Source organism: Amblyomma maculatum, unplaced genomic scaffold (genome assembly GCF_055883805.1).
Source record: "Amblyomma maculatum isolate TAMU_Amacu unplaced genomic scaffold, ASM5588380v1 scaffold_13, whole genome shotgun sequence".
NCBI classification, from domain to species: domain Eukaryota; kingdom Metazoa; phylum Arthropoda; class Arachnida; order Ixodida; family Ixodidae; genus Amblyomma; species Amblyomma maculatum.
In genome coordinates, this window is record NW_028146738.1 from 20,517,563 (window position 1) to 20,531,725 (window position 14,163).

At 46.1% G+C, this 14,163-nt stretch overlaps 1 protein-coding gene across 3 annotated transcripts in view; it reads left to right on the forward strand.

Annotated features, from left to right (window-relative positions):
* Window positions 1-1,979: 1,979 nt before the first annotated feature.
* The window catches only part of LOC146172315 (monocarboxylate transporter 11-like), a 47,365-nt gene continuing 35,181 nt past the window's right edge, over window positions 1,980-14,163 (forward strand). Inside the window, exons 1-2 of one of the 3 annotated variants that reach the window (XM_084586078.1) lie at window positions 1,980-2,217; window positions 9,047-9,305. In XM_084586078.1, coding sequence (XP_084442204.1) covers window positions 9,077-9,305 — 229 coding nt within the window. In that variant the 5' untranslated portion in view covers window positions 1,980-2,217; window positions 9,047-9,076. Of the gene's footprint in view, window positions 2,350-9,046; window positions 9,306-14,163 lie in introns of all 3 variants that reach the window. The other 2 variants (XM_084586077.1, XM_084586079.1) reach the window with 2 other exon arrangements.

Below are 14,163 nucleotides of genomic sequence, written 5' to 3' on the forward strand. Positions count from 1 at the left end.
ACACACTCCAGAATTTTTTAATTTGCATCATCAAGCAGTGGCTCGCCATCCTGATCAGTTTGACACTTCCGAACGCATTTTTAATTCCTTAATCATTACAACTAATTAAGTAATCGGTTACACAATATTTCTTTTAATTAGCATCATCAAGCATTCCCATCTCCTTAGAGTGGATGACGGCTCCTCATCAGCTGTAAAGGACTGGATGTAAATTAAACAATACTACCGCAAGAAAAAAAGAGCGTGCACTTGACAAGAAACATCCTTCAACGAGTGCTGTAGCCGTGTCTCCTCCTCAGCGCCCTTCCTGGCCGAAGGGTACAGTGTAGCTGGCGACATTTCGTTTCTGTTATCCATTATACGACGCGTAACAGCAGTACTGGAAACGGATCATCGAAACAGTGCTCTGTTAGATACCAGAAGAGCACGATATGGATGAAGCAACACGCGCGAATAAAGGCCGGACTGCTTCGGAGAGGGTGCGGAGGCAGCGTCTGCGGTGTGAAATTAGTGCAGCGGAAAGCGTGGAAGGATTCAGACAGGGTTCCTTGAGAAAAGGCAAGGTCAAACGTGCGGTGAGTAAGTATACGTGCGTGTAAACCGCCCAGCGTAACGCGAACACGATGCTTATCGTGTGGTTAGTCAGCGGCTCTTGAAATGTATCTGCGCTCAAACTCATGGGGCTTTTTTTTTTTTTTTTTCACTTTCTCTAGTCACTCGTGACAAAGGTGGGCAACCTCATGAGGTGAGGTTGAAACCTCATGAAGGTGATCATTTCTGTTCATCGCTGTATCAGGGTTGTCTATAAATGTCAGTCTAGCAATGCTTTCTTTATTTGCCATTGAAGGCTACAGTTGCGCGGCCTATTGGCAACAGTCCAATGCCGTTCTATTGCTTCAGGTGACGAAATGGCTTGTTTGCCTCGTGGGCAATCTGATGAGGTTAGGTTGAAACCTCATTAAGGTGCCCACCTCTGCTCGTGGCTGATGGCGAGGCAGGATGGCATGTCTGTATCAATGGAAATGAACTGCAACTTCGGAGGAAAGGATGAACCAACTTATTCTACATCCAACAAGACCTACATGAGCAGCCGATGATAGTTTGTTTCACACATGATTCGCGAGGTCTACCCTTCTGTAGCTTACAACAGTCTTGCAATGCCGAAAAGAGACTCAAAGTCTCAGAGAAACATGGAAACAGAACCATTATCTAAAGCTAAAGCTCCTACAAGTATACATTGAAGCAGGGCGCTTAGGATCTCCTTGCGGTGATCTTGCTTCGAGTGACATCGCATAGAAGCCCTTACATGCTAATCGACGTTTGCTATTTATCAAAGAGAGTAACAAACAAGGTATTAGAGTTTTTGAAATTGTGGCGAAACCATATTACCATCACAGCAGCTTAGCATTTACAATTTTTTGTTTATTATTATATTTTTTTAAATAAACAACATAAGAGAAATCCGAACGGTATGTCGTCATTTCTAATCTATCACTTCTTTTCCCGTGTAGTAATTGTAACTGGCGCGTGAAGGCGCAAGCTCTTCAGCGTTTCTGACGGTAACGTCAGGTCGACTTTTTTCTTAGTATAATAATTAATAATAATAGTGCATAACTACTGTGAATGTGTTCTTTTTTTTTTTAATGCACCCTTCATGGCAAACTCAGTAATGCTGCCGGATGGAGAGCAGCGCCTGGCACCAACAGACGACGGACGTGTACACGGCACACTATAACGCAACCAGCACCTGACTGGTTCAACGGTCACCTAATTGGATTAGCATGCCGCCGCTGTACAGTGCAACGCTCAGTTTTTGCCCCTCGGAAAAGCGAGCCTGGCCTGTCTACACTCGTTATTCTGGTCTCGATATGCGCATTGCGTCGAGCTGTTGCGTGAAAGATAGCGACTAGCAGGCCGTTCAGTCTACATCTGTCTCTCAGCAGCTGCCCACGCACGAGCCATCCCGTGGGTCGCCGGTACTCAGGCCGCTCACATGCGCCCGAGCGCAGTGCCTGAAATCGAGCCGCCAGTATATGCCGCGCAGAAAGCGTCATCTATCCGCGTCACGGCGGCAGTCGCCGGTAGCGGCACCACCGCGACTGGCCGTACTACGTGCCCCTTGGCGCAGTGGCGAAAGGAGCCTGGAGTACCGATGCGTTCCCCTTACCGTCGTCGCTGGTCGGAGATAAGGGTTCGCCGAGAACAACCGCTTCTCAGGTTGGTCAATTTGTTTTACAAGCTGCTGTTTGCCCCCACTGCATGACGCGACGATGACACTCGCTCCGCCGACGCCTGGAGGAGTCGGTGTTCTCCCGGGTGAGTAGCCGAGCCCGGCGCCTGAACGTCACGGTGAGCGCCGGCGGCCTTTGAGACACTGCGGCGGCGCGGGTCGCACGTCTGTGGATGTCTGGGCGCGAGAGTTGATGTGGCGGGTTTAAGGCACAAGACATCTTTCAATCCTCGTCTTTCGTCTATGGCTATAGATCGCTAATGTTAAAATAATGGCTTCGTTCCACAAACTTTATTTCCATCGCGGAAAGGCCGCGCACGTTTTGTTTTTCCTTCCTTTTTTATTCCTAAAATGCGTATGGGGATGTATACATTTTGCTATTTTTTATGCTGTTTGAGGGTGTTTGTTAGATACCCTGTGGTTAGGAATTAACCACAGGGAGAAGGCATAGAAGGGGAGTTGAAAAAAGGTCTACGTTCCGAGACACCGCTTATAGCACATATGTTGGCATGAACTTAAGGAGTGTTTCGCATAAGCCCAAGAAGGTCAAGCAATGTGAGTCACCTTTGTGCGCTTGCGGATTTTCTTCGTATACTTCCTGACATCCCAGAGCTGAACACTTCAGCAACACATTGGCGACAACACAGTCTAGATTTTCATAGCTGCGACTGCATATATACATAATATGTTTATACCGTCGTGCGGTAGCCGCATGATAACGCCAGTTGTTTTATTGCTTCAGAGAGCATTCCAGAAAAAACAACCCTCTTCAGGGGCCCAGGTAGGCGAGGCGACGAGTTCATCTAGAAGTAGCTCACTCGACTTGGCCAATCGCCGCTTGACCAGATATCAAGGTTGGTTCCCGTATATGTCTGACTAGAACGGTGATTCTATTTTTTTTTTTTTCTCCGTAATTACTCCGGTATTAAGCTGGAGACGGCGTTTGGGATGTTTATAGATTACGCCAGTATGCGATTATACCACCGGTTTACTATGCTGCCAAGCGTTATAGGAATGTACTATCGGAAGAAAAAGTTAATTTTCCTTTTCTGCAAAAAAAAAAAAATCCAAGAAAGCTGTTCCGTACCGTTATAATTAGAAAATGACGAGAAAGACAAGCGCAGTCCATCCTGTTCAGCATTCACTGATAGAGCAAACCGTCACTGCTATGCCGAGTTTAAAAAAATAAAAAGCGCTTCCATGGTTTGTTTGCGGTAAATCCTATAGTATGTAATTTCATTCATCACTGCGCACAAATCCGCTTTGACCTGTGAATATTTTTACGATTGTCCGCGGATACAGCTTGCCCTTAGGCCTAATATATACTACGTAGTGACTACAACACCACTTAGAGATGCATCCCTGTCTGCCCTGCTCGATAGTCTTCTATCGTAGTGACTGCAGAAGTGAGCCACGCTTATAGTGGCATATGGTCTTATTTTGAGTATTCTGAAATGAGGAAAGGAGGCGTGTGAAAGTGTATGCCTTTCTTCCGAATTTCATAATACTCATAAGAAAGTGACGCTGTCCTGTAGTTACTTTCTGTAATAATTCAATCAGTCGAAAGTGCGTAGTGTATGAAGTCAGCACTAATTTAGCCCAGGAAGTTTAGCTGGCCATATGTAGCTTAAGAGAGGTTGGAGCGTAGAGCTGCGTTATTTCTGGAAAAAAAAAAAAAAAAAAGAAATGGGAGCCCCATTTTATCACAGTGTCGCGTTAACGAAACAGGTGTGCCCAGCGGTTAGAGTGGAGCCAATATTTCCATAAACGATACGCGAAAAGTTTCATTCCAGTATCCGACTAGCTGTTCACGTGAGACGCGCTAAGCGATACTTTCCGTACTATTCCTGCGAAAACGGGCTTGTTCACTCATCTTCTGTCACTATGAAAAAGTACAGTGTGTCGAGGTGATTATTTCTGGCCGGTAGAATACTGTACAACGCGACGTGAGAGCTAGTGCACGATAAAAGAACTGAGAATGCTGCTAATGCTTTTCTTTCTTTTATTGGGAGCACGTAAGCAGTTTATCGCATTAAAAGCACGTAACAATCAAGTATCCATGAATAATGACTTAATGCTGGCTGCCTTTACTAAATATCGTAGGTAGCCGCTGTTTCGCGAGACAGAAAGCAGCTGCGAAAGACAAGAGCGATGAAGTCGCGCCAAGCAAACAATCTTATCGAACCACTGCAGTATTTTAGAGAAGGAGAAGATTTGCAGGCTGAAGTACAAGTTCAAAAGCATTCGCAATTATGCTTGGATTCACAGAATTTAACATCGACTCTGCAGTGGTGCGCGTTGTGGCTGTTGTCATGGCGACCGTAACCGTGATTTCCTTGCATATACGTGGTCGTCGACCGATCGTGGACTCATCATGCACGAACAGGATTGATTCTGCCCTGTGCTCTGTTACCCGACTGTAAAATATAACATTAGTGCTCACGATGTTGCCAGCATGCATGTAGAATTTACTCTCCAAAATATTATGCTCTCATTTCGCAATAATGGGTTCATCGAACGATGCTGTTACTCGTGCGTACGGGTACACTTCACCAGGGTTCAGCACTCTCAGTTACTGTATCGTTTTGGAAAAATGGGGTGAAGAAAGGTACCCATTCTTTAGGAAAAAGCACGGAACGTTCCCGCACCAGGACTACCGAAAGGAAGCATCCGCAAATTGGAAGCCAACGCCTTTCTTTGCACGCACCTTCTCCGATGCAAATGGGTCTTGTACTGCCAAGTTTTCACTCAAGAAGATCTACGGCTCTGCATTGCTGAGAAAAAGAAAAATCTCGGAAACAATCGATTTCCTTTCGTCTCAAATAGATAAAGAAAATAAATCGTGCCTAGATGAAGTTCGCTATTGCTTAATCGGTGCATGTTTGCAAGTAGAACATTTTAAAAACCTAGACATGTGAGAACGCTTCGCCTGGAAACGTTTTCACAAATAGGAAGGCTATGAACAACAGGAACTTTTTTTTTTTTTTTGTGTGGTGAAAAAATGAGGTACTTCTGCCATGTTTATTCTACTTTTTAAGCTTTTAACGTCTTTGTGTGCATATATTTCGGCTTCGAGGCGGGGTGCCAGCAAAAATAATGGCAGCATGACAAAAGCAGTAACTGACGGCGCTCCTAATATGCTTGTCGTTACGACTGCAACAATGTCGACATGTCTGTTGCCCATGAGCTAGAGAATAAAACAATCATTAATTACATCTGGTTTTAGTAAGCTTCCACGAAAACACGATTGTGCAATAAGATAAATACGGTTGCGCAAGGTTTGCATACGAAAGTTGTGTCTCTCCAAGTATCTGTGTAAACAAACATAGAGAAGATGAGGAGCTCGTTATGAGGTACATACAAACGTAGCCAACAGCTACTGATACTGACACCTCCAAATTCGGATGTCACGAAATTGGATCCCACCGGAGTCATGTGACTTTTTTCTTCAATCTCTAATAATTAATCTCCATGACTACACTACTGTTTTGCATTGATCAACGACAACAAAATGTCCCCTATGCCTACGGTGGTTGTTGGCTGTTGGTTCGATGTCGGTGGCTATTGGCATTATATTGAAAGCGTCTGCGCAGCAATATCTGCGTACTGAGCAACGGTAGTCTGTCTGCGGTACAAAGGTACATCCAATCTGCCTCCAATAAAATCTGTCCAGGGCCAACTTCGACCCGTGCACCCTTGCGAGCTTCCACCTGCCAATCTCTCTGCCATGCACCCTCTGCTATGTTCGTCTTTTCTTGGCGCCCACTCGGTTAGCACGATTAAGAGATCAACGCTTATCTCCGAATTAGATGTCCAGGTTCCTTGCTCAATGTTTCTGCGAATGATTCAATATATTTGTGTTTGCTTTCTACTTTTCGAACTGTTTTTGTGCATTTATTCGTTTTGTCGTTATTATTATTCTTAATTACTGTATTTTATCGCTTTTCGAAACATGTATTATCTTTCAGCCAGTTTTTTTTTTTTTTTTCCCGCAATCATTGTTATCAGTTCTTGTAGACGTGTATATGTATTCGTTACCTTCTTTTTTTTTACATTTTGATTTTATATTTTTGTCCCACTCCTCACAATAATGCTCTGGGTGTATCGAAAATAAATAAATCTCTTCTTGATCTCATCTAGAGGGGATCGCCAACTGGCGTCTGTTTTCATAACTGCCCCCTCCCCCTCCTTACTTTCTTCCTATCTCTCTATGTTACGCCTACGCGATACGGTACTATACGCGGTACGGCACAAAAATAAAGACGCCATGAAGTTTGCCCCCAAGCCGTGTAGTCTGGTTCCTGTAGCGACCTCGGAAATCCTAATTCTTGGAGGAGTAAAAACGATAGTTCCTCCGACCTTCAAGAGGTTTGGAACACTGGCCAGCCACACAACGTACATAGCAAAGAAGCAGTCCCCTTCAACTCTGCGTGTACGTTTCATAAAAGCTGTACGTAACAACTTCCTTGTTATGCCTCCCTTTGCAAATAAAATACGGCGTGCATTTATTTTCATTTTCAAAGCACTGCGCCAACCTCGAAAGAAAACACGCTCACTGTGTCTCACAACAGGCACGAACATAGCGGCTTTGGCGTTGGGCTCAATACAGTGGCGCATGCCCCACCACGGTGACGATGATGGTGGCGTGCTTCTCTTTATGGGCCAATCGGAAGGGATACGCTTGGGCTGCACTGAGACTTTGTGTTTTTCCGCCCGAGGCGTCCTTATCAAATCAGGTGGCGACCGGAGTGCGCGGATAACGGGTCATAAGGACGTAGGGCCGTTTGCGGGCTCAACGCGAGGCATTTAGGGCGCCGCGACATTAGTGCTGCTCGCTGGCCGTTAATTACAGCGACTTTTCGTCGCGCGTTCTGTCTTCGCCTTGAGGAGAGACGACTAAGAAAAACAAAACAGGAAGAAAGCGATTCAAGCAAAGTTTCGATGAGGCAGCAGAGACATTTACTCTCGTCTCCGCTTAATTTGTGCGTTGCACTTTCGCTCGTCGTCGACCGCATAAACTGTTTACAACAGAGGCTATGGCGAGGTCGTGACTTGAGCAAGCATGTTAGAGCTTATATTCAATGGCATGCAGGAATGCTTAAGGTACAAAACTCCAGCTACAAAACTCAACAGATCACCCACACTCATTCGTGGAAAAAGTTTCTGTCGCAAGATATACTAAAAAATGCACCTCATTACCGTCCGCTAACGGTGGTCATAGTAAGTGCAATTTATAACTTTTTTCTTTGTTTATTCTCCTTCCTTCCTTCCTTCCTTCCTTCCTTCCTTCCTTCCTTCCTTCCTTCCTTCCTTCCTTCCTTCCTTCCTTCCTTCCTTCCTTCCTTCCTTCCTTCCTTTCGCTTATACTTCGACATGCATCCAAGCTTTTGCTAGTTTTACCAGGCTGATCGCATGACCTAATTACGAGGAGCCATCCGCTACTGTACTCCGGCATACCAAAGCCTACGCAAGAAAGCGTATATTGCCGCACGGATATAACAGGTTTTCCAACTAAATATAACCAAGGTTTTAAAAAGGTGGTGCGTTCAAGTCCACTGAAACCAACTGAGAGATTTTGAGAGCCGCTGGGCCTAGTGTATAGTATTTGACTTCTTCAACTTTATTAAATAGTCGAAAACTCATAACTTCCTTATTATTAATGCGAAAACTTTTAATGTCTCATGACTCGCCAGAGTGTTCGTGTGTGCGTTAGCGACAAGTGCCTGACTTCTTCGCGAGATCACGCGGGATACCGCGAGACTGTTACGTCATCACATTGTGACATCATGACCAGTCGTGACTTCATGACAGATGGCAGCATCAGGCGATCCACACGTACGAAGCTGGCCCCGCAGGGCATCCGATCCAGGCGTCCGTGCTGCACCTTTTATTTGGCGCCTCCTCGAACGCCGCACCACACAGCATACAGCGCGGTACAATAGACATCAGCGGCGTTCCAAATTGTTTTATACGAAATAGAAGGCGCAGTATCTGTTACAATTCTCCGCGGACACCTGAACCGAGCCGTAAGGGAAAGGAGTAAGGTGGGAGTCGAAGAAGAAAGTCGGCGTCTTGTGTGTCCCTTTCTTGTCCGTCGTATTTTTGCTCTGTTCCTATAGTATGAAGAAAGGAAGAGGTGCCTTCGTCATCGCACTTTAGTGGCCCAAAGTGTCCCCGAGAGTTTTCGGTTTAAGAACAAAGTGCCAATACATAAGTTGTGAATGGTCTTGAAAAAAGAAATATTGGCGAAATTTTTGCACCCAGCTACCTTTAAGTAAAGAAGTTTATTTTTTATTAGCAGCTTTAAAGACAAGCGCAATGAGAAGGCTTAAACCGGACAGCGATGCCACTACGACGTCCCCCAAGGCACGTCTCAGAAAACAAAAATTCGCTTTTCCCTGGAGCATCCTCCCCGATGTGGTTTTGCTGGTGCACTGGGTAATAAGCCGACAGCTGTTCATTTAACATCTTTCTTTGGAGGCGAGTAAATTAAGCTGCGTAAGTGGTACCGTGGCACAGACATTGCAGCTATCTGTATTTCAAGAGAATCTACAGCTTCTGGGTCATCACTTTGTTAATAATTGAAACCTTAGCTAATTACTCTACACTGTTAATTTTAATCTGGTGAATGAAAGAATCTGCACACTAGACCACGTCTTTCAACAGTCATCGGTCGGTTTCACAGACCTAAGGCATTGTCTTTTAAAACCCTGGTTACATTTAACTGGGACACCTGTTATATGCCGGATGCCTTGCATGGTTTCTCGTGACACCGCTAGAGATGGGTTCGATGCTAACCGCAGAACGTATTCGCAGAACCCAGGGCGCCCGTGACCGGAGACACCGATGGCCATGCCGCAGACCAAACCCGCCCGCAAGGGGGCAGCGCGCGAAGGCCCCGACTCCAAGAGGGCCTGGTACCTGGGCGTATTTTGCACCGCCTACGCCTTCTTTGGCTGGGTTGGCCTCAGCTCCACGCCAGTCCTCTACGTTGGGCTCATCAAGTACACGGGCGCCTCCAGGGAGACCGCCTCGCAGCCCTTCACGGCCATGATGTGCGCCTACTTCACAGGAAGTGAGTTACTGCATGCCGTCTGCCTGAGCTCGCTACTGCAGCACGGCGCGGGCATCCTGCGCTTAACACCGGAGGAAGAGAATATCTTTTTATTTCTTCCTTGCGCCATATTATCAGGCGTCTTAACACTTCCCAGCTTTCTAGAATCGGGGTGCCTTAAGCTTACAAACTTCTTCGTATCACAGGCACTCGGTGCATATACGTATGCTGTACTGGCTTCGTGTGAGAAGAACGAGCCGCGAGCGTATGCTTTAGCTGGATGTAGAGCGCGGAAAGAAATGCCGAAATGCATCCGACGCTGTAAACAGCTTCCATTAGATGCGCATAAAATGTGTGAATCGATGCCGCACATGATCATATGGCAACGCCGAATGACGCGCGAACTGCTTCTAGAGGTAGACACCACGCTGAAGTTATGCCTGCCGTGTGAAAATTTTGTACTGTGCACTGCTGCAAAATTACTGAGCCGTATCCCGATCCATGTTGTGGCTGAGTTAAAGGAAGCAAACACTCGCTTCGAATTTTTGTTTTTTTTATCAAACGCGTACACCTGTCAAATCCTGGAAATAGCATTTGATGATGCAGCAGTAAGACCCAATTGGTTCAAGACACAAATGGTTCAAGCCTTTTAAAATGAGCGGAAAGTCATCTTCAGTGGCGACCTCTTCATTTTTGCTTCAACTAGACCCGTCGACGCTGCTGGATGTCTAGTTATGTTGTTGTTTTTTGTTTGTTTGTTTGTTTGTTTTTTTTTTGGTTTTTTTTTTATGTCAAAACGCTTCCGCTGAATCGCCCCGCCGCAGTAGTGCAGTGGTTAGGGCCCTCGACTGCTGTTCCAAACGGTAAGGGATCGAATCCCGGTGGCGGTGGCCGCTTTTCGATGGAGGCGAAAATCAAGGCCCCCGTGTGCTGTGCAACTTGTTTTAATGGCCGAAGAGCCATGCGACCGAAAAATTGTATCCAGTAGATATCGCCGGCTACCGTGAAGGACATCGAAAAAGAAAGACTTTCAAGAGTGCTTTTGGCCATTAAAATTACACAGGGACTTGCTCATTTATGCAAACAAGACTACGTCCAATGGCATGGCCTAATCTGCAGTGTGTGCACGAACTTCTCGGCTGCCCTTCGTGCGGCTTGCTTTTATGCATATCCTCACTTTATTTTTCTAGTATGGGAGGCAGTTTAAGAGTTGCTTGTTGGGCTGACAGGCTGTTTCTCTTTCACGTGGTTTCTGTACCGCGCGTAGAAATTCAAAATATGCCGTTGTAAACAAAAATTAATCCGAAATAAAGGTCGAATCACAAAGAGAACAAATAGAATATTTTGCACCGGCCCCGCATCCGCCAACACTGTAAACGAAAGATCAACTCCTGCCTCTTACTGCACTACAGCGAGGCGAGACGAGCTTCGGTGGAATTCTGCCGGGAGTGCCACTGTTTACAGACACCTTGTGGTAGATGCAAAGTGTAAAGAAAAAAGGTCTGCGAGTAGCATAAGCGTCATCGTCCATTTCTCGCGGTTCTGTATTAGCCAGCAAGGTGCAGAACGAACGAGTGAAAGACAAGATGATCGTCAAGCATGCCGCTTTGCCTTGCCCTCGTATACAAAAAGTCGAGAGCTCTCCAATAATTCGGAAGGAAGTTAATCTTAAGTTAACGGAGATGGCTGAAATCTATTAGTCGTTACAAACCTGCTATCGGTGGTCATTAAGGGCGGAATGAGTGAATGCAATGTGTCTGAGCGTGTTCTGTCACTGAAGGTGAAGCACCATTGCGCCTGAAACACCGCAGCTATCAGCACGGCTCCTTAAAAACGTAGAATCATTGGCACTGCGTAGCCCGGGATGCTCATAGCAGACCTCAACAGCTATGAGCCCAGAAGAGGCAGTCATAAAACGGCAGGAGGAGCTTTAAAGACCCTTTATGCAGTTCATGAAAAGGGGCAGTTGAGGCTCATGGCGACCCTTGCGTCTTACCCTCATAGAGCATGTAGCAATGCGCCTGTTAATGACCATGTTTACGTCCGCGACTCTCGCACCGCGAGGTGAACAACTGCTGCTTAAGGGCGTGCACGAATACCTCCTGTAAAGCGAGTGTGTTAACACCTCTTGTGTCCTGAAACTTTCTGTCCAGCATCGAACAAAGATGCTGCGACAGCACCTTAAGGAATTCCCGTGAGTACCCGAGATTCAGTTGGCGTCATCGCTCTAGGACCAAATTCATGGCGCCATGCGATAACAAATTCTTCCTCGTGAATTGGCTCATCGAAGTCGTAATTTTGTAAGCGCATAGTTCTGCCACCTTCCGTTCGCGCCGTGTGGTTTCGCCACGGGACTTGGCGAGGCGGCAATCAAGAGACAACCGGGGCCATTTCCACAGAGAGCGGAGAGGTCACCCTCACCTTGAACCTGAGAGTCGAATTCTGGCGGCATTACTTGCCGGCGCGGCACGCCGACGAACGGCGCCGAACCGTAATTCACCTTGTCAAGCTGCCGCGCGCACAACGAACTCTCCTATATAGCGTCGCGCTACTGCGGCGGCGCTTGGCCCTGCTCCCGCGCATCAGTAATGCTCGTGTCGAGAAAAATTGGATGAAAAAAAAAAAAAAGAAAAGAAAGATCAACGCCGTTTTCCTCGAAACTCAAGAGGAAATGTGGGAGAACCAGTGTCTCCGGGCCACTCGGCTGCTCGATTGGCGAAGCGGCTCCAAGACTATAAAGCTGAACTCACAGACCGAACGAAGCAAAACAGTCGCATTGCACTGCTTTTAGTGTCAATCTGCCGCACAAAGCACCCCCTGTAGGCAACTGGCGCGAATTGCATCTCCAGTGGCTACATTGACGCACATGAGCTTATTTGTGAGAAATGTCTTTCCTTGTTCATGCAGCATGGCAAGAACCTGAACGAAGGGGGGGGGGGGGGGGGGGGGGGACTGTTTGAAAGGCATTTCTCACGGGGCTTGATGAAGTCAGCAGTGGGGCTTATTTAGGCTGCTAGTACACCACGGAGATTCTAGCTGCGTAGAATATAATGAGCATAAATAACTTCCGAAATGTCGTGCGCGAAGTTGCGTGACATTTATAGTGGCTGAATTCGCAAAGCTGTCCGTGCGCCTAAATTCGGCACGTGACGCGCTGAAACTCATGCGCTGGCCAATCTCGATCGTTAATGAGGTGCAACCGAGTGTCCCAGCCGATCACCGACCGACTTTACGTGCGAGACTCCTTGCGAATTTCAGCCCGATTCGCCAAAAGAGGTCGTTTCGTGCCTGAGATCCGTTTCACAACTTCCTCTTTCGGCGTTGATTGCACATGCGCGCATAGAAAACAGCGAATCCCAGGGAGCTTTTCAAAAATCAGGCAGAAAGTTTCTCGTTTCTAGTGCACTTCTGCAATAACTGTCATTTTCTACTCAACCAACCACGCAATGTGCTAGCATTCTTGAGTTGAAAATTATTCGAGCAGAAAACCTTCTTTAGGATTTTACTCTATTCACTGCGCACTAAAATGTGTTATTCGTGCGACATTGAACTTATTGTTGTTTTAATATTTGACTATACGTACAGCCAAATGCATCAATATCCTTCAGCTTATAATTAGATCTAATGGTTAGCTTCTTATGTGTGTAGCTAGAAAAAGCTTGAACAGCGGACTACTTTCGATCACACAGGAATTCTGTTCTGCAGGCTTGATTTCTATCAGGCTATGTGTGGGTATGGCAACTTGAATCACACCCGAGAAAGCTGATAAATGCGAACACCAGCACTCAATTCCAGCGCTTAGTCCGAAACGGTAACCCTAAATGAGAAATTTACCTTTTTACATATGCGTTCCTCTCTGCTACATGTTTTAGGACTGATTTTGAACGTCGGGTGAGTTCGCACCTACGTTACTCTGCACTTGATGGAAGAGCGGCACCAGCACTAATTATAATAAAGAAGCTACGATTTGATAAGCGAAAGCAGCCCGGAGGATATGTCATCAAGAACAGCAGATGCATTGGAAGCATTCACTATAGTCAGTGTAGTTTAATGCACTTTTAATGCACTGCATTTGTGATGCCAGCCTAAATAATTTCTTGTGTTCACACATGTTTGATGAATACGGTAATCTTTATGAAAGAGGCGGATAGAGAGAGAGAGAATTAGAGAGAGAGGGGGGGGGGGATCTTGGAAAAGTGAGGGAAATGCAGACTGCACGGTGGGACGTGAAAAGAATGCATGTTACAAAAGACAGTCATCCGCACGTTCTTCGGACCAGGACTGAAGTCAACACCCTCATATTGCACGCTTACCGGTGAGCTCGCGCATTATGGATTTGGCATGAGACTTTGCGTGCTTCTGCCATATGTTACAGACGAACTCTGGAGAAACAATCAGGTCGGGGATGTAGCAGCGACGAGTCTGCAACAGCTGTCTCGCGCAGATTTAGACACTTCAAAACGAATACATTATACTCAGTATCGAACGAAACCAACCGAATAATTTTTAATCCAAGCGAATATGCATATTTGCCTGGAAAAAGTTACAAACACTTAACTTAAACAAGGTATGCAGCAAAGGTGCTCCACTAACGATGTCATGTAAATATTTGGCATCAAATATAAATACGAAATGAACAAAATCAGACGCAAAATTTTAACAGTTTATTTCCTGCCCTCGCCAGCATTCGCGGCATGTAGGTACGTTAGAAAAGAGCAAGTGCAGTAGATGTGGCTCGAAAGCATCATAATTTATTTTCTCCTTGAGAAGTAAGCGAAGCAATCTTAATTGCATCAGTGTTATTTGCTAGGAAGGGTGCAGTAAATGCGACGACAAAAATTGGAATTCCCCCTGAAGATTATCAAAAAAGGAGACGAAC